At 37.4% G+C, this 21,832-nt stretch overlaps 1 protein-coding gene across 1 annotated transcript in view; it reads right to left on the reverse strand.

Moving 5' to 3' along the window:
• Positions 1-8,044: 8,044 nt before the first annotated feature.
• NHLRC2 (NHL repeat containing 2) overlaps positions 8,045-21,832 on the reverse strand; it is a 49,291-nt gene continuing 35,503 nt past the window's right edge. The window contains exons 6-11 of the mRNA XM_038758616.1: positions 17,072-17,165; positions 15,746-15,977; positions 14,650-14,772; positions 13,070-13,279; positions 11,414-11,630; positions 8,045-9,936 (exon numbers count right to left, since the gene is read on the reverse strand). Of these exons, the coding sequence (XP_038614544.1) occupies positions 9,680-9,936; positions 11,414-11,630; positions 13,070-13,279; positions 14,650-14,772; positions 15,746-15,977; positions 17,072-17,165 (1,133 nt within the window). The 3' untranslated portion in view covers positions 8,045-9,679. The remainder of the gene's footprint in view (positions 9,937-11,413; positions 11,631-13,069; positions 13,280-14,649; positions 14,773-15,745; positions 15,978-17,071; positions 17,166-21,832) is intronic.

Genomic DNA, 21,832 nt, shown 5'->3' on the forward strand with positions numbered 1-21,832 from the left:
TGTAGATAGCAAAACTGGGTGATATTGGCCAGGTTGTTTGCTATGAATAGCATCTGGCCTTGTTCCGGAAGACTAAACTTGGGGCGGTTAGCTGTGTAACCCTAAAGTAGCACCAAATTTAGCCACCTAGTATTCAGTGAGCCAAAGAAAATATGGGATTAGAAACTCTAGCCAGGATTCAGTTGTTTTGTGAAGGCCCCAGTTACCATGGTTGAAAGGGGTTTCCAAACGAGAGAATGACCAAAGTAAGGACTTAATCATATTGAATAGGATAAACTACCAAAGTCAAGGCTTACAGGGTAATATTTAAAACCATTGAGGATCAGAACTCCAAGGACGATCTTGCTAGGAATTAGGCACAATGTGGCTGCCTGTGAGTTTGGGGAAATAGCTGGGAAACATGTTTAGTGTAAGGGCTTCCAAATAAACATAGTAAAAACTGTGGCACATTAAGCACTTACTATGTGCCAAACACTGGAGTAAGCTCTGGGGTAGATACAAGATATCAGGCCCCACATGGGGCTCAAAATCTAAGATATCCATGCTTCCTTTTTACCCTCAATACAGCTTCTCTCTAGATTACATACTCATGGGCAGGTAACATGTCTACCCACTCTGCTGCACTGTGCTCACTCAAGGGGTTAGTACAGTGCTCTGTGCACAATAATTGCTCAAATATCATTGATTTCAGCTGAGAGACTTCACCTTGTGGAAATCTCCTTATTGTGGTCTTAATTTGGGACCGATCTCAAGTACCATGTACAGCAGAGCAGGGCAACTCCACCTGACTGTCTTCTTCCCTACTCAGGAAAATCTGGCCCTTGGACTTTCTCACCCTTAGCAGTAGAGCGAATCTCTCCCCAACTGTCTAAATTTGTTCTGGGAAGTGTTGGTGAAATCAGCCTTCCTGCACTATGGAGTTAGTAGCCCATGCTCTCTTTCCTACGATCTTCCTGCTAGCCATTGTGAAAGGACCCTAAAGCACTCTCACTGCAGTCATGGTACCAAACACCTGCTTTCTCATTCACTGCACCCTAGGCCCCAGCAGGAACAAGGCTGCCAGGATTGAGAGAGTGAGAGTCCTGTACAAACCACCATCACTGCAACCACTCAATCTCTTGTGTGCCGGTTCCTGCGGCTAAGGTCTTTGTGATGGGACGAAAGCTCATCAGTTTTTTTTGATGAGATTCCATCATTTTCCTTGGAGTTGTTTTATTCACTCTACATTAAAATAGGCCCTTTTATTGCAAAAGAGTCAGTTTATACCCATGACTTCCAACGAGGGTTGGGAAAAAGGCTTCAGTGTCTGGAATTCAAGGAGGACAATAAGGGGGAGACAAGGGAGTGAGTTTCATGGTGTGTAATGATTAACCTTTTAGGAAATCCCCAAAGAAAACAATCATAATACTGAAAGTTTGAGAGAATATATTTAATCTGTTATGAAAAAAGTGTACAAAACTTTGGAAAAAGGCATTACAGGGTCACACTTCTACAAGCCCAAATATTTACTCCCTTCTTATGGCAGTGTTCGATTTTATTAATGTTACTATGGTAAAAGCTTTATGAACCAGCATTTTAAGGCAATGGGAAGGGCTGTTTAATAAAAAAAAATCCAGGTACCAGGGTAAGGTTTAAATATCATAATGAAGGTTTCCTAGGGAACCACTCCAAAGGAGAGCTATTGCATAATTGATCTAGAATGACTATTTGTTTTTCAAATTGTTGCCTACCCTATGTTATTAATAATAATAACTACTGTACTTGCTAAACACTTATTATGTACCAAACACTGTTCTAACTGCTGGGGTAGATATCAGTTAAGCAAGTTGGACACAGTCCCTGACTCACACTGAGGTCACACTCTTAATCCCCATTTTACAGATGAAGTAACTGAAGCACAGAGAAGTGATTTGCCAAGGTCACCCAGCAGACAAGTGGCAGAGTGGGATTAGAACCCAGGTCCTACTGACTCCCAGGCCTGTGCTCTGTCCACTAAACCATGCTATGCTACTCAACACTGCCTTATGTGGAAGCTTCTATAGGAGCTTGACTTTCAGTTCCTTCCCTTCCTCTAAGAAAGGACTCAAACATTTTCTGACTTCCTTAAATTCCTCATGCTGTGTGGAAATAGTTCTCACAAGGGATTAATCGAATACTGCTAATAGTGTGGGAGATAATACAAATGCTGCTTCCTAAAGGCTGGATAGCAAAGCTTTTTACTGTACGCTGCTTTAACTGTATATTGTATATTAGGGAGTACAATCCTGGAAATGTTAGAATTCCAATTTAAGTATGATATAAAAATATATTAATCTGGCTCCTTGCATCAATTCTACAAAAACAGTGATTTTTTTTTAGCACTACAGCATGCTGAGATAACAATATATACAACTATAATTGTCATGTCTTATTCGAAAGGGAGTTGCTTGCATTTAATCTTTGCAGAGCCAAGTATAATCAAACATTTTAATCACACCTTTGGAATGAAAAATATGAAAAGACAGTACAGTAATTAAATGTCCAAACCTAACAAACTGAACTTCTCCAGAACAAGTAAATAGGAATGAACTAAGGCCCTCAAATGTGACCAATTTTAGCAATGATAGGTATCCATATGGAGTTATTTAAAATGCATCAAGCTGAACTCATCTTTGGTGTTTGTGAAATCCTAGTTACTGTACCCAAATACTTAAAACAATCTAGAAAGCAATGTGTAGTTCACTACTAAAATGTGAATAAATATACCAGTAACACACATTAAAAGCTGATTCTGAACCAAGTACATTTCAACAGCAGTTAAAACAAAATATTCCTATTTCCCAGTAAAACATAACTAAAATCAGTAGGACACTAAAAACAAGTTTTACATTAAAGTTATGTGTGAGGATCATTTTAAATATTTTAAGAAAGTCCTGTTTACTTTGTCAGTCCATATCACCAGTTACATTTTTCAAGTCGAGCACAATTGAAATAGTATATTTGCTGATAAATACCCCAGTCAAAAATATTTTTATTACAACTGGACAGCCTTAAGCAAAAATCAAAATAATCTCAAGAAAGAGAACCCTCTGCCCTCTTCTTGGCATTATCAATTTGTTATGTGTTAAATATTCTTTGAATAATATTCCAAGGTCAGTATTTGTCCAATACAGTAGTTTGTTTTATGTTACTACAATGGCATATAGTTTCAAGCTCTGTTAAGATTCAACACAATTTTGTGTAACACTAAATTTCTCGATCTAGAGAAATGTGTTGAAGGTGAGAATCTATATTGTATTCCATCACAACTGCGAAACGAGATAGAATTTAAGAGGGGGTACATTTACTTTAAGGGTGTTAGTTTACAGGTAATGCAGAAATATTTGTAATTCTTTCCCCTATTGCTGGGAATGGTAGTAGAACAAAATGTCCTTCAGTATGCTTGAGAGCAGCATGCCAATGAAGAAGAGGTCCACGGCAAACAACGAATAACTATAGCTAGGTAAACATTCCACAACTAGCATCTAGGGCTGGACCTTTTTAACTCTGACCTGACAGTGTCGACCTTAGAAAATAATTAAACAAATCAACACATTTTAGAGCTGAAGGAGATGAATTTTGTAAATCTCAATCAGAGCTACCATCCATTTCACTTTGCTAAGGTTCTCTGGGTTATCCAGAACTGACAACCTGCTTGTCTTAATAGAGCACATTAAAAGCCCAAAGTCAGCTTCCCTGCCAACGAATGCTGTGTTCCAAATCAAGTTAATTATACAATTGGACAGAACATTTGCCTAAGATCTTTGACTCTAAGAGCACTCTTTTTCGAAACTCTCGCAGCCAAGAAACACTAGAACAGCTTTAGATCAGCTCTCCGTAACTCAGCATTTTATGGTTTCCCTGTGTTCTGCTCAAATCACAGAATACAAGTTTCTCAGGGGAAGGGAATCCCACAAAATGGCTCCAAGATGATATTTGAATAACACAGGATGAAAAACCTAGTTAGCAGTGGGTTTTAATTTAGAAATCCATTGCTTTTCATAGATCGATTCAGGCTTAATTCTAAAATTATTTCTAGAAAGGAGTTTTTTCACTTGGAAAAAGCATACGTTCAATCACTATGTACAGCTGCCAGCCACAAACTAGACAGAGAACAAAGGTATTAGGTTTCCCATTCCAGTTTATCTCAACTTCCAAGTTCCTTCCTTCCTGTTTGGGAGTGTTGTGCTTTTCCACTATACTGCCTAATGTAAATGTCCAAACAAGCTGTCATTTTTGAAAGGAAACATTTTTGCAGGGAGGTCTATGGCAAAGGCAGGAGATCGTGAGCCCCAGGAGGGACAGGGACTGTGTTTACTTCCTACTTGTCTATTCTCTCCCCATGCTCAGTATAGTGCTGTGCCCACAGTGCTTTTTTTTTATAATGGTATTTACGTGACTTCTCTGTACCAAGCACTGTACTAAGCACTTGGGTAGGTACAAGCCAACCCGGTTAGTCAGAGTCCGTGTCTCACATGGGCCTCACAATGTTAATCCCCTTTTTACAAATGAGGTAACTGAGGCACAGAGAAGTTGTGACTTGCCCAAAGTCACACAGCTGACAAGTGGCAGAGCTGGGATTCGAACCTAGGTCCTCTAACTCCCAGACCCGTGCTTTAACCACTAGCCCACTCTGCTTAAGAAATACTTATTATTGCTACTACTTCTTGGGTTCTAGAATTTACCTTATATGTCTGCTGTGTTGCATTTGGGCAAGTCACTACTTTTCTGGGGTGGTTTCCTCAGCTATGCAATGGGGATAATTATCCCTTCTAATTCAGAGATGTTGATACTGTAAGGGAAAGCCCTTAAATTCTTGGTATTACTTTTGAATCTGATTTTCATAATACAGTTACTCCCTGGAATTACATTTTAGCATTTCAGAAGCAGCATAATTATCTTGGAGCATTGGGGGCTTTTTAGTCTATGGCCCTCTTGTGCATATCCATTTATGTACTCCACTATTTAAGCACTTTTCTCTTCACCTATCTACCCATTCTTTTTCTTCCTATTTTGCCGGTAACCACATTAGGTTAAAAAATCTTCTGAGGACACAATCCCAAACATTTAGAACAATACTCTGCACACAGTAAGCACTTAAGTACTGGTGAGTGCTTTCCCGTGATACAATAAATTGTCCCCTAGATGTCTGAAAGAGTTCCCTACCAACTTGCCTAAATTCAGTCAGTTATACTTGAGTGTCTACTGTGTGCAGAGCACTGACCTACACATTTGGGAGAGTGCAAGAGTTAGAAAAAAAAATCCCTGTCCTTAAGGAACTTTCCGTTTAGCAGGGTGCACAAACACAAAGATAATTAGTGACTGCAAAGTACAATGGATTTGCGGGTGAGTAGGTGCTTAAATACAAGGGTTTATAAGTAGATATGTACAAAAATGATAGGTATAAGTACATAAATGCATAGCTGGAGTGGAATTTGGATGGACAGAAGTTAGAAGAAAAATGAATTGGAAAAGGTCTCCTGGAGAAGATATCATGTGATGAAAATGTGAAGAGCTGTTGTCTGGCAAATTTGAAAGGGGAAGGAGTTTTAAGTGTTAGAAAATTGTGACAGATTAGTGGCAGGAGAGATGAGATGGAGGCACAGCGAAATTACTTCTGAGGAGGATTGAATTTACTAGTATAATTGTAAACAGTGGGGGAAGGAGAGGAAGGGTGAGAATAAAACACAGGGAAAAATGGGTTGACATCAAAACTGCCACAGTAGGAGCGGGAGGGTGGGAACTCAATAAAGCAGGGGTGCGGAAGGATGGAGGTTGAGTGCCTAGTGCACGCAGCATTTGGGAGAGCAAGAAAAGGCACAGCTTCAAGTACCCTCTTACTTTCCTCTTTCTTCTCTCCTGCTCTTCTTTTTACTCAGTTATTGCTAATCTTAATTCTTATATGACCCACATAAGCGCCTACCTCTTTTAATGTTACAAAAATTATGCAAAAAGGGGTAATTGTTAGCAAATATGGTAATTTATACATTGGAATAAATGTATTCATCTTCCCCCCAGAAATTTTAGTTACAGTGTGTGCCCACTCTTTTTTCAAGTAGTTCACACAAGACTGAACCTACAATGAATATATAAATAATGTACTTGGCCAACTATTTTATTGATTTCTAGATCTTTATAAAAATGTATTTTAATATTTGTGATCTCAAATGCCTTAAGTTTGATATAGTCCTTTATATCTGAAGTCCAGTTGTAATGGTGTCTTTCTAGGGCAAGCTGCTGATTGTGTTATGGAAGTATAATTACAGTAACAGTACTAAAAGTGTTACTATTTGTAAGCTATACAATGCCATTATGAATAATTTAGAATATTAGAATGCATTCATAGGAAAACTTCATATTTTGTTCTACCCATTTTATTCAGATATAAACACATCAAGGGACCCAACATAACCTATAAATGAAAGGGATATCAACTTTTTAGTTTCTAGGAAACAGGAACTTTTTAGATATCTTAATTTGAATATATTGATTACAATGAACACTTGAACCAAATCAAATTTTCTAACTTGCTACAGGTTTGCTACTTCAAACACCCAAATATTATTTTATAGTAAGTTTGGAGAACTTTTGCCAGTAAGGTTAACTAAAACTCACCCTTTTTTTTTCCAAGTTTTCCTCTTTTGAAGACATTTAAACATTTTAGGCAGTAGTATAATATATCTTAATCCTCAAATGATCTACTTTAGCATTAGCCACCTTCATACTTAGAGAAGGCAAACTGAAACAAAGATATTTTTACAAATGGTCAGTACTGAGCTGGAAAGAGTAGAAATGTGTACATTTGTACATAAAATTTGGAGAATTTAGATCTGCCTCAAACTGGAGGAAGAGGCTGAGGGGAGCTTGTATGTACTCAAAATACACTGGTGATGGATTATCAGTATTCAAGTAAATTTCATTTCCTTGAAACTTGGATTGATGAAAAGAGGTGGGTAAGCCCTGAATTCTGGCTGACGTGAAGACTACGTTGAGGATAAGACTTTAAAAACTGGAAGAAATTAGCGTAGATACTTTTCTTTTAAAACTAAGGGAAAGATGTGTGGTTCAGGCTCATACAATTTTAAAATAGTTCTGCTCTTCCTCAAGGTCTCTATTTACATGGTGCTTTGTGACAACCTACTAATCATTTAAAAAGCACTGAAAAAATAGATCCTAATCCTAGTTGCATGGGTAAGAAGGAAAAGTAGAGCACCAAAGATCAAGAAATGACAATTAAATATTTACCTCAGCAAGCAGACAAAAAAAAAATTCCAGGGAATCTAAAAATAGCCTGACTTAATAGGTGGAAACATACGCATCTACTTTACAAAGAAAAATGACTATTGGAAAATAATTCTGAAGGAATAAAAAGTGTCTACATGATTTTATAGAGATTGAAGGTGTCCATATTATTTTGGAGTAAGAAATGCTCTGTTCACATTTCTCATTCAGTTAAAAAAAAAAGACAAAATCAGGCAAAAATTCAAAGTCCTTTAATCTAGCCAAATGGTATACTAAAGGCAAATAGTTAAATTTTTGTCCCTAAAGTTATTCCTGGGAATTTACTAAAACTGATGAACTACTGTAATTAGAAATGGAATTTACAGTTCCTTACAAAGCCACTTTTACTTTTTTTAAAAGCACACAAATCCAAAAGGTTAAAATAGATCATGAGATCAATTTCTTTTCTCAGCAATGAATAAAACTTTAGGAAAAAGATAACAGCTGATAATTTTGCCTCTTTCAAATGACCTGCCTACCTATATTTATCTCTAATTTTTAAAAAAGGGCAGAAAGACTGCTTAAGTCCATTTCAAGTTTCAAAACTGTTAAGTGGTGCAAATATGCTTGTTTTCAACCCAAAGAAAGGAAAAGCCTTATTCCCAGGTGAGCAGCATTTTAGGCAGTAGATTGTTGTGAAGATTTGTAGCATGCCTTGACTATTTCAAAATCTTAACAGGTGACTAGAACTGCTAGAAACATTTTAGGGAATATATGAAGAAAGAAAAACACACCTCATCCCAAATTCACTGAAACATATTTAACAGTTCCCTCAACAGCATACAGAAGTTCATTTTTCAAAATTTCAAAATTTACAGAAAAGACCTCCAGATTTCTCTGTTCTTACTGATGACCACAGAGGACTGCCATCACATCTTGAATGTTGGAAGGTGGTCATTTTAAAGAACAATTTGCTTAAAGACAATGTTACATCAATGTAGTGTTTTTACACTAAATTCTTGTCACAATATTTAGGCTTTTAAAAATTCCCCTCAAAAGGCTAATAAATAATAACAAACAGTTAGAACTTGAAAAGACCAAATTATTAGAGATTTACTCTGAATGGCTTTTAATAATGGACAAATATAAATATAAGGATTTATCAATATAAACTCTTCACTGATTATTAAAACCTGTCTGGCCTATCATAGTAAATATTCTAGTAGTTGAATATTATTATGCATAATAGCAGCTGACCAGATCCTTCAACAATAATGTACACATTTTTCTATCACTGTGCAAATATTTCAGCAAAAGTTTAGGAGGATATGCATCTGTGTTCAAGGATTAACTTTGCCTTTTCAGAATAAGGCAGTACTCATATAAGGAATATTGTATTAAAGCAATAGAACCATTTTTGATTAGAAAACAATACCTATTTTGAATTGATTTTAAAATACACATTTCTTTTAAGTGCTATCATGGAAACATGAAACAGCTGATAACTGTAATATAAGTTCTCTGAGAGCATCTATGCACATCAAAATGTGGAATGATCCTTGAATCAAACTAAGCTTTGGTGTGAAAGGGTATTCAGGTGCCATCACCTTTGTAGGTATTTGGAAATATGGTATAAAATAACACAGTTAAAAATGTAGATAGCTAGCATGGTGCCAATGGGAAAGCTCTACTAACCAGCACTTTGTTACAGCAATCTCCAAGTAAAGACAAGCTGAACTGGCTACTCCTCCTTAGGAAAAGAGGTTCCAGTGTGTACATGCTCCCCATGGGCATAAAGTCCCAGTTACCCTAATTAACAGATAGTTTCAAGTCAACCAGTCGGTGCTTTCTTTACCCTGATGACTTTTACCTGGAAGTTTAAGGTGTTTTATATAAATGTTTCCCACATTCCTAAGGAGCAAGAGAGGGTGAAGGAGGATGATAAGCACAGTTCTCTGACTATAAACACCAACCTTGCCAATCAGGGCTTACAGGGCTATATGCTGGTTTCTGGAGCTTCAGCAGAATTTACTTTGTCATCTGAAAGTTTATGCAAATTATTCAGCAGACCCTTAGCTCTGAATTTTGGACTAACCAGTACCTTCCATTTTCATGTTGAAAAACATCTTTTTTCAGTAGCTACAATAAAAGATTACCCTTAGACTTCAAAACCATTCTACTCAAACTATAGCTTCTATTGTGAAACCATCAATGTTCAAATGATAGCAGATTACTTAATTGGTCCTAATAAGGCAATGAAATTTGTATTTCTAATGATAAAGATGTAGACACTGTGGTGATTTCATTTTAACAACAGATGCAGCATCAAAGTAATGAGTTGGGTATTAAACACTAAGAACAAGAGACTGAAGGAAAGCTTTTGTTTGAAAATATTCATCAATAAATTATAGCATATGGATGTATTTGAAAGGTTAGTTGGTTAAAATACATATGTCAGCTCCACTGGCGCTAGGCTACCTTGGTGTGTATTAGCTATTTGTAAAGGCTGACTGAATAAGATTCCTTTCATCATACAGGCACTGTTGTCTACGCTACAGTAATAGAGAAATACATTGATAGATAGTATAACTTGAAATGACCCACAGCTGCAAGGAATCAGCAGTGATATTTCAGATGGATTAGAAATATCCTTTATTTCCCCCAATGGAGTCTGTCCTTGAAGCAGCCATTCATTGCCTAGAAAATAAAAAGTGACATTAATTGATATTAAATGATTATTTTGAGAAGGAGAATCAATTTTTAGACTGAGCCCCCTCCACCCACACCAAGGGTCAGGGAACCGTGTCAAACTGTCACCTGGGTATTTGTTTCCCAGCACTTGGTTTAGTGCTCTACAAACAGTAAGCACTTTATTTTTAAATTTTAAATTTATTTTAAAACTAAAATTTTAGTTACCTAATATCTGTATTTTCAGGAGTGACATATGAAATGAAGATTTTTGCACTGTTCATTAACTGTGTAACCCTAAAAAAGTGGAATTTATTAACATATGCTTAATCTACATTTTGACTCAAAATCATGGTATATATTTAATAGTCCTCTATTCTTGTGTGCAAATTCAGTTAGAAACAAATGTTCCACTCCCCAATGCAGCAGAAATTCATTCATTCAATCATTTATTGAGCGTTTACTGTGTGCAGAGCACTGTACTAAGCACTTGATGAGAACTATCTTTAATCACAGGTATATAAATATAACTTTAGTGAAGTTTACCAAATCAGATTCTTCTGCCCTTAATACATCTTTATAATTAAAACACTTGTTAAAAGCTAGTTTGGGTATCTTAATAGAAATGTTTGGTATGCTTGTCCATGTGTTTTGTGCAAAATAAGAGAAATATTTCCTTGGTATGAGTCCTGACAATGGTCTTTTCAATCATGCACGCAAGTGAATTTCACAGTCATATCTCTTTCTTTCTTGAGTACAGTGTTTCCCAGGTTACTTGAAATAAATTTATCTATCTGGAAGTTGGACCTTACACAATGCCAGTACATAACTAAGAATGCACTTTGTCCTTGAGTTTTTATACATACAGAAAAAAATACACATATGATCTATATTAACCTGTGGCATTTAATAATTTCTGTGTAGTGCTTAACTTTAGTTCCTATAGCTAAGTTTAAGGTACTAATCTTACAGAAATTAAATGATTACATGCCATAGGTTGTATAGCACATTTTATGGGTATGTGTGTATGTATGTACATATACATGTGTATGTATGTGTGTGTGTGTGTACACACACACACACACACATGCCCCCACACATATATGAAATTCAGAGACTAAGTATAATCTGAGTCTTGTACTGACACTGAATAGCCCAGCTTCCTTGAAGATATTTCTTTCAGACAACCTGGGAAACCCTATACCAAAGCAAGCAAGATCCTCTTCAATCAGTAGGAGGCAGAAAGCTAACTACATTCTACACTTAGTACACTAATGAAATCTGTTATCAGCTCATAATTAAAAACAATTTTGGATACTTTACAGAAAAGTAACATCCATGATCGAATAGTGCATGTCTTGTGTGGGTTGAGCCCCACATGGGACAACCTGATCACCTTGTATCCCCCCCAATGCTTAGAACAGTGCTTTGCACATAGTAAGCACTTAGCAAATACCATCATCATTATTATATACTGCACTCATACCTTCAGCAGTGAGATACCAGAAACTGGCTGCTTCTTCCGTCAGCTTTGCTTTTGCAGGAAGAACCAATCTTAATCCAAATTGAAGAGTCTGGCCAGGGCAGACAGTCAATGGGGAAAGTTCAATTTTTGGAGCAGATCTAGGGAGTTTTGGTAGTTTTGCCACCTTCCTTTCTAGGGTTGGACCATCAACTGCAGAGTAAGAATTCAGGATAGGGAACTACAAAATAAGAAGCACAGAATTATTTGATGGCCAGGTGTAAAGAGCCACAACTTGGACATAGGAAAACTTCACAGAATTTCTATGGAAAAAGCTTAGTTTCACTTCAAAGCCTCCACATCTGGGAAGTTTTAGGCAACAGTGTGACTTCTGCCTGTGCCCAGAGAGCAAAGATATAATCACCAATAAATAGACTATAACAAGAGAAATGACCTGGTCTGTACTTATAAAGGATGTATCGAAGAATGATAAAATCAATGTTAAAAATTTGAAAATTGATAAACTATGATTGGCTTGGATTACTGAGCATTTAATGCAACTTTTTACAATTAATTTAAAAACAGCTCATGGGCAATCAGGGAACGGACAGAGGAGAGATTGGATACTCGAAGTTCAATAATGGATTACATAAAATAGGTGACAATCAAAAAGACTTTCACAGTGGCTGTCAATTGAACAACATTTTTCCATGCATTTTAGTTGTAATGCCCAATATTTTCAATTTGTATTTTAGAGTCCGTGAGGCAAAACTGTAGGTGAATGTATATACAATTTAAAAATTTAACAGTTTAGATTTCACACTTCTGCAAGCTAAAAATAACTGCTTGAGCACAGCTGAGGCCCATAAGCTTCATATTGTAGTTTTCTTTTTTTTATAGCAATGAGATCAGAAACACAGCAATTTTAAAAAGATGGCACTGAAATCGGGACACACTTATCCCAATCTGCCCTGCTTTAATGAATGGAAGTCTTTCAAATACCATCTTTGAAGAGCATATTCAAAAGGACTATGACACCTGCTTTGTTTCAAAAAATTAAGATTATAAGAATGAAAACACAAATTTAGACACTAAAATTTAGACAATAACCAGAGGAAATATTTTTTCTTTGCCTGGATCAGCTGTTCTGATTCCATCTTAGTCTTGTTCCCTTTTCATCTGATTTTTCAGTTGTTCCCATCATACCAGTTTATCTAATTTTCAAAATCTTAAGCAGAGAGAATCCTTACTTTAGAAGACTAATTAGCAATAAATATATCTTAGAAATAAGAATATGAATTTCTTTAAGAGCAATTTAATTTAGTATAATCATGCGTACATACTTTTAATCCTTGTTTTTGCAAACTTTCTTTTTGAGTTCAAAAATCCTTTGAAAATGCAATACAAATACTTATTTAAAAATTTTTTCCCCTAAGGTACTTCTGCTGGTCAAATATTCCGGTGTACCCCCTGTAGACAATAAGTGTTATGTTGAAATTCCCTGTATGTAAACACAAATACGTTTCTAATTTACTTTTTACAACATTAGTTGAGTATTATTATTAAGTATTTTATGTTAAGAGTAGAGCTGCTAAGGTCACTGGGGTCACCTTACATATCAAGTCACATATGTAATTTTCAACGTTACAACTTTGATGTTAAAAATGAGTTTTTACTTACAACAGAAACAGTTTTTGCTTCTAAATCCAGCACTTTAATTTGATGATTATTTGTATCAGCAATATATAGCAAACGCCCATCCTCTCCAATACACAAACCGCCTGGTTCATTAAAAGTGCTTAGAGTAAGACTGGAACCGATAACATTACTTGCTTCTCCCGTTCCTGCTAAAGTAGCACAGTTTTTGGTTTTGGGATCCACAACTTTAATCTGAAAAGATGACAATTTTTACAAATTTATGCAGATGTAGCAGGACAGTAAGAGGTCAATTTATCTTCACCCCAGCCCTAAGGATGACTCTGTATTAAATTAAATCGGTCTGAAGTCTACTTAGGATGCACTCTAAATGGAAAGTCTATTAGCCATTAGGAAGTTTTCCTTCCCAAGGCAACTCAATCGATGCCCTTTTAAAATGTATTCACTACTTTAAAAAGTAAAAACATTTAGGTTCACATTTCTATATTTACTAGGTATTTTTAAAAAATGATGCATACCTTTAATAAGAAACCTACATCAGTACAGCAATTAAGGGAGTAACCTATATGATTTTTTTCATTTCTGAATATTTGATTAGTGAATGCTTAAGAAAATGACTATGATGTATATTTTTGGAAAAAACTGGAGAAGTTTACTCTCAGCAGCGATCTTTATCTTTGGAGGGCACTAGTAAATGTATTCTACCATATTTAATAACAATGATTTTGTTTTATGTCTTGATTAAAGGCAAGATATAACTATGCAGAATATTTTTAAAGATTCTTTTCTTTTAGACTTGAGTTGGATGCTACAGCTCTTCTCATATTGAAGAGTTTTCTACAGCAAACGCTGCTCCACGGCCACACTCTAGTTTCATCAGTTTGAAATCTTCCTTCATTAAAACATTAAAACAAATGCTATAAAATGACATATATTCCAAACAAAAATGGAACGAAGGCAGGAGACCAACTGCCTGTCTTCCCCCATTAGATTGTAAGATCCTTCTGGGCAAGGATTATATGATCCTGTCCCTCACAGGGCTCAAAGTCTACAAGGGAGTATGAGGAAACAAAGGCACAAAGTTAAGTGACTTGACAAAGGTCACACATCATGCAAAGTGGTAGAGCTGGGATTAGAACTCAGGTATCCCAACTCCCAAGCCTTTTGCTCTTTCAGCTAGATCATACTGCTTTCATTCTATTCTTCCAAGTCATAATATAGTGTTCTGCATCTAATAAATACCATTAATTGATTGATGGCACAGGGGTACTTGGCTGAGGAGATAGATTGAAAAAGAGGAGAGGTGAGCAATCAGTGGCATTATATTAAGCACTTACTGTGCACACAGCACTGTACAAAGTACAATACAATAGAGTAGATAGATGTAATCCCTGCCCATAAGCAGCATACAGTCCAGATGGCTAAGGGACAGGAAAAGGGTAAGAGGAAAAAGAGTTAGATAAGATTAGGTAAGGGATAAGGCAAGGAGGAATGCAGGATAGAGTATGGAAATAGCAAGGCAGCAATGACAATGGACAGAGAAGTGAAAACTATCCATGAATATTCTGCAGTATCAGAGTTGTTTAAATACTAGTGGAACTCACCTTGTGGTTATAAGAATCTGCCACATAAAGCAAATTCCCTTTCTCATCCCAAGTTACTCCAAGTGGGTGCTGCAGCTTTGCATTTATCCCTGCTCCATCAATATCACCAAAGGCAAATAAATTCTATATCAAAAACATAACAAAAATCATTCATTCATTCAGTTGTATTTATTGAGCGCTTACTGTGTGCACAGCACTGTACTACACACTTGGGAAGTACAAATCAGCAACAAACATTAAGGTCCCATGGAGAGTTGGACTCGGATTGCTGGATTCAGAGTCCAGAGTGCTAACCATTACACCATGGGGCCTCCACTGTTCTGTAGGCATATGTGTCACTTGCTTTATATTACATATGTAAGCTTATTCCATCATTAGATTATAAACTTCAAAATGGTAAGAACTGTGCCTTGTACATTTTTAGAAATCCAGACATCAGGCTGACCTCATCCATCTAAAACTCATCCTCACCTGATATAACTGCAACAAATTTCACCACTTATACTGACTTCCATCCTCACTGTCTGCATGAGTTGTTTCAGACTTAACTGCCTCCTTTCACCCGCTGTCCCCGTCTCCCTCATTCATTCATTCGTATTTATTTATTATTCGTATTTACTGTGTGTACAGCACTATCATCTCTTGCTCCTAATGACCAATGCTTAATACAGTGTTTGTACCTATTAAGCACGTAACCTATTACTATTGCAAATATATATTTAGCATAATATTTTGTATTGTATTTTCAAAGCAGTTCCCAATCATTAATTCATCTGCTCTGAACTATGATCATGATTACCATTATATAACAGAAAAGTAATGCCCAAATAATTGAAGCAATTTCCCCAAGGATAAATGAAATGTCAATGGTTTGTATTTTTGTATTATGAATAGTAATACTACTAATAATGAGCCCAAACCTCATTGGCTGTGGGCTGGATTAAGTAAACTGGCTAGGCTAGAACCGAAATCTTTCATAGTCAGAGGGTCTCTGCTACATAGGACCCTGTATAAAGAAGATTCTCAATAAACACTGTGGGCTGATTATTTATCTAAAGGCTATATTTAATTACAGCTGCAAAAGGATTTTCATTACCATGGGATCTCTCTCTCCTCCAACAAGATGTTTCACCGCTCCATCTTTCAGCGAGATGGTTCTCACAGTACTGCTTTCACTGTCTGCTACGAACAGGCAATTCCACGGTTCTCCGGAGGCCAAAGAAAGACCTGAAGGCTGGGCAAATCCTGCTTTGTGGGGATACGCATTATTACGGTTCTCTTCATTTCCACTCCCCGCAAACCGAAGACAGGTTCCTTTTTTTAACTCACTAAGGGAAAACAAGTTTGAAGATTTGAAGTCAAGGTGGCAAAAATTAAACAACTCAGGTACTAAATAAAATACATAGATTATGAAGTCGGTAACAACTCAAAACCATTTGAACTTTCTGGGTCAAAATGTATACAAAACTCTTTGGGAGACTTCACACTGATTTCAGCAATGTATTTCCAATGCATTGCCCAATCACTAGTTAATCTGTTCTAAACTACGAACACCCTTACCATTATATAATAAAAAACTATTGTCCAAAGAATTGCAGGAATTTCCCAAAGGATATACAGCATGTCAACAGCTTGCATTTTCAGTTTTCATTTTTAATGACAATTTGCTTGTTATTCACATTGACAATTATGCAGCACACAGAGTCAGCACTTCACAATACGCATGATAATACATGGTCATATGAAGCAGGGTAGCCTAATGGAAAGAGCAGTGTGGGGAGTCAGGGGACCTGGGTTTAATCTGGACTATCCCACTTGTCTGCTGTATGGTCTTTGGGCAAGGTACTAAACTTCTGTGTGTCAGTTATGTCTAAAATGGGAATAAAATATCTGTTCTTCCTTCTTATACTGTGTGGGGCAGGAACTATCTCTAATCTGTGTATACTGTATTTCTTCCAGGGCTTAGCATATGTTAAGCACTGAAAAAATGCCATTAAAAATACCTGTTTTACTGGGGATAAAAGAAGCTTTTTGGAAGATGTGCAAAATTATGATAGTATTTACCTTTTGCATACATTTTTGTTTTAAAAAACAAAGTAAATACAGAAAAACAATGGGAAAAAAAGTTGGAGGTGAAAATACTTTTTCTGTTGTTATCTGAACTAAGGATGAATGCTTCTGGTCTTGGACTTTGTGAGTGGATGCATTCTCCCCCTTTTGCAAATTTTAAGGGTGCAAAATGGGTACAATTTTCAAATATGCATGAAAATTTAATAATGACCATAAAATTCATTTTGTGACTTTATATTCCACACATTTGAGAGCCTTATCTAATGGAACTCTACTGCTTCTGACTAGAAAAACCCCAGAAAAAGCACTTCTGGAGCTGAGTTATTAATTGCCAAACTATCCTAATGCTTACCTTCTTTTTGGCAGTGCTCCGCTATCCAAGAGCAGTGCCCAGATTTGATGTGTCCCCGCCATTGCTATCCACAGAATATAATCTCTGTTGTCCTCTGAAATTTTATGGAAACAAAATTAATCAATGAGGATTATTTCCAGTTTAAACTAAATGAAAGGATTTATCAGTTAATAGTTCTTCACTTGGTACAAAAAAACAAAACCAAATTTGACAAGTTGTCAGAAGTCCAATTTTTTTTTCTGCTTTCATTATAAGTCCCTTTTGGAATCTTTTATTACACAGTGTCATACATATGGTACAGATCTACCACATCCACAGCCTTAAACTTCCATAGCACGTATGTAAAAATCCTCAGATTTGGCTGCTTTCCCTATTGGTAATTATTTTAATGTCAGTCTCCTCCCACCCACCACCCCATACACTGTAAATTATTTGAGAGCAGAGATCATGTCTACCAACTATAGTGAATTCTCCCAAGTGCTTAGTATAATACTCTGCACACAGTAAGCACTCAATGAATATCATTCACTGATCAACTTAAGTAGATTATCATGAAAGTCTGTTTCTGTGTTTTGTGTGGAAGAGGAAATGGTTTCTTTACCACCTCTTTTTGTGAAATTATCTGTGCTTTCAATCAACATCTAAGTCATAAGCTTCAAGGTCACTAAATTACTTTGAATGCAAATTTTTTGTCATTTAATTCAACTGTGATTAGGCACACACAGTTCTATATTTAACTGCTCAAGTAATTTGTACTTCCACCGAGGTACTGCATTTTAGACCTGAATACAATGTCAAACCTTTTTATCTGAAATGCAGTTTCTAAGAACAGGAAAATACAAGTTAAACTATTTTTGAAATAAATCAGTTACTACCAGATCTGATAAAATATAACCAAGACAATGACATCGCTTATCTGATCTAAGTTACCACAAGTCAAATTTCCTGGTATCTTTTTTCATTTAGCAGTAATATTGTCTCATTGCTCAAGACAAAAAAAATCTGATGGCAGTCATGGATTAAACATAGAAAAAAGTTACTTGTCTCAGCATTCGACTGAATTCACTCATTCATTCAATCGTATTTATTGAGCGCTTACTGTGTGCAGAGCACTGTACTAAGTGCTTGAGAAGTACAAGTTGGCAACATATAGAGACGGTCCCTACCCAACAACGGGCTCACAGTCTAGAAGCGGGGGGACAGATAACAAAACAAAACATGTGGACAGAATTTCATACTCACACACTATCATTTTTTTTTGGTCATTTTTCTCATACAAGTCCGTTCATATCTATATCTCGTTGATTTCAATGGGAGCAGTTTTTATAGAACAGAAATCAAGCCTCATTTACACTTGTGGGGAAGTATTTCTGTGGAATCTAATTTTTCAGTTCCTAGTCAGCATTTGTGCATCTACGACTTCTATGTTTATAGTTATTGTGTCCCTTTTGATAGTAGTGTGCTCCATTTTGTCTTGTCTGTCTCTGATCCATTTTACATAAGAGGAATCAGAGAAATGGAGGATATTAAACCTTAAATCTCTGCCTTGAACAGGAATAATGTCTGCACCAAATGTCAGGAGTTCTAAACTCTAACCTATTGCTGAACCTACTTGATTAGTACCTTTGGACTGTAGTCTTCCCACGTTCCTACTATTAAAATTTGGGGCTCAAATGAAAGCTGGGCATGTTTGGGAATGGAGGGGCTACCATATTCCCATACCCCTCAAGGTGATGAAAATAGTAGTGACAGCATTAAGGGCTTATGTGCAAAGCACTGTCCTAAATGCTGGGAGAGAATACACAGGTGGGAATAATTAGATATGGTCCTTGCCCCTCATGGAGCTCACTGGGAACGAACACATTCAGAATAATGAAACATTAAAACACAGTACAAACAGACAATAGAGGCTTCAAATCTCCGAGGTGATGGAGGAGTGCGAGAGAGTGTGGGAAGGAAAGAAGCTTTTGCTGCTAGAAAAGTGGAACACAAACTGAAAAGGTTGTACAGTGGGGATCTAGTAGTAGCATGGAGCTAGTTTTTGTGACTACAGTAAGCGCTCAATAAATACGACAATGAATGAACAATGACAGAAACAATATCTGAGGCTAAGGACACACAATGAAATGTATAAACTTGATTATTTTAATTATCTGTACTAGCTCTCATGAATCAATCATGAGACCAATTAATCTACTAGTAACCTGAAAACAAATAAGATGGAACAGATTACACTCTACAAGGTCACCAATGACTTCCTCCTGGCCAAATCTAATGAACTTTACTCTGTCCTAATCCTCCTTGGTTTTACTGACACAGTTCTCTCATGATTCTCCCCCTAGCTCTCTGGCTGTTCCATCTCAGTCTCTTTCCTTGGCTCTTGTTCCTTCTCTTGCCCCCTAATCTCATGATTCTTCTGGGTTCCCTTCTCTTCTCCCTTTACACTCACTCCCCTGGATAGCAACTGCCTGCAGGGGTTCAGCTACTACCTCTATGTGGAAGACCCCCAAATTTATCTTGGTCAGCCATAATTCTACCTCCCTCTCCTCTGCAGTCTCACATTTCCTTTTGCATCTAGGACATCTTCACAAGGACGTCCCACAAGTAATTCAAGCTCAGTATCTGTAAAACTGAATTTTTTATCCACCCTCTGTACTTCTCTCTTCCACCAACTATCCATCACAGCTGACCACACCATCATCCCTTCTGTTTCTGACACCCACAGACCTTGGTATTATCCTTGACTCCTCGCTCTCAACTTTCACATTCAGTCTGTTGCTAAATCCTGCTTCTCCTCCACAACATTTCCCGGTTCAGGTCCTACCTCTCTTTCTGAAAGGTCAACACCCTCGTCCAATTGCTTGACATATCCTGTCTAGACTGCTGTGTCAGCCTCCTTACTAGTTGCTCTGTCCACAATCTCTCCTCTCTTCAGCCGCTGCTGTTCTCTGCTGCCTGGAACATTTTTCTGAAATGTCATTCTGCCCACGTCTTTCCACAACTCAAAAACCTACAATGGGTACCCATTCCTTTCTGCCTCAAACACCTGATCAGAGACTATGAGCCCCATGTGGGCCAGGGACTGTGTGTCTGGCCTAACTTATATCTACCCCAGTTCTTAGAATAATACTTGACACATAGTAAGGACTTAACAAATGCAATAATAATAATAGGCATTGATGTTCTCCATAAGCTCTCCCTCCTTCATGCTCTTCTCCCACTACACCTCAGCACATACTCTGTTCCTCTCGAGCCAACCTACTCACTGTGCTTCATTCTTGTGTCTTTCACCTCTGACCCTTTGCTCATAGCCCCCTTCTTCCCTAGAACTGCCTCCCCCTTCATATCTTCCAGAACTGATCTCTCCCCAATATTCAAAACCCTTCTGAACGATTATTTGTAGAAAAAAACTTTACAGACTCCGTATTGTGTTTAAAAAGGGTATGTCAGAGACAAGTTTAGTACAGCGTGGCTCAGTGAAAAGAGCACGGGCTTGGGAGTCAGAGGTCATGGGTTCTAATCCCGGCTCTGCCACTTGTGAGCTGTGTGACTTTGGGCAAGTCACTTAGCTTCTCATGCCTCTGTTATCTCATCTGTAAACTGGGGATTAAGACTGTGAGCCCCACGTGGGACAACCTGATCACCTTGTATCCCCCCCAGTGCTTAGAACACTGCTTCTCACATAGTAAGCGCTTAACAGATCTAATTATTATTATTACTAGCACTTCATCCAGCACTAGTAGGGAAAGGCATTGAGCAGCAGAGATTCCTCCTGCTAGTCAAGGCCAGCTCAACTTCAAGCAATACAGAGTTTCTTTATATACCATTAGTACAGCATTCATAACGATCAGAAGAATACAATAAGAGAAATACTTTAGGATAGAAAGCAGTGAGCCCTGGGGCGTTTTTTGTTTAGCCCTGGACCTGCTTTGATAAGGTGATTAACAGGCCCAGGGGCTTGATTAGTTCAAGGGAGTGGTTTTTACCATGTGGTAATGTGCTTGACTCAGCTTGAACTTGGCTACTCGATTTGAGTCAATCATGAAACCAAGTTGAATCAATCAAATGACTGGCCTTGACTTTGAGTAAATCAAGTAACCAGTTTGAATTCATCAAACTACTGGGCTTGACTCAACTGAGTCAAGTAACCATGCCTGGAGTCAATCAACCCATCAGGCACACAAAGTGGTCAAAGGGGCTTAGGCAGAAGGAAAGGTCAGAGAGAGAAAGGTGGACAAATGCAGGACCTTGACCATTGTTCTTCCAGTCTTGACTGATTAATTCTTCCAAGGGCAGAGCCCACCATCACCTCAGTACTTGGAAAAGTAGGTAACTTTTTCCCTACTTCTACACACAAAGACTTATGTACCAATTTACAAACCTTCCTATGTAAGCATAGACAGGTACCCATCTTTCCATTCTCTTTTCCGTCTATCTGTAAATTATTTTGTGACTGTCTCAAATTGTATCTCTTCGAGGGCAGGGATTGTGTCTTCAAATGCTTTTGTGCACTCCTTTCTCTATGCAGAGAACTGTACTAAGCTCATGGGACAGTATAGTTGAGTTAGTAGACACCATCCCTGCCCACAAAGCTCATTCAATCCAGTAGTGGGGACTGATATTACATCAATCACAGAGAGGGAAGCAGCAGAGTTTAAGGATGTGGAGATAAATGCTGAGGGGGTGGCAGAGGATGTTACCAAGGGACTCTAATGGGATGTGGGGCAAAATCTTATCACCTATGGCCTCATCCCAGCTGCT

Source organism: Tachyglossus aculeatus, chromosome 16 (assembly GCF_015852505.1).
Source record: "Tachyglossus aculeatus isolate mTacAcu1 chromosome 16, mTacAcu1.pri, whole genome shotgun sequence".
In the NCBI taxonomy this organism is placed as follows: domain Eukaryota; kingdom Metazoa; phylum Chordata; class Mammalia; order Monotremata; family Tachyglossidae; genus Tachyglossus; species Tachyglossus aculeatus.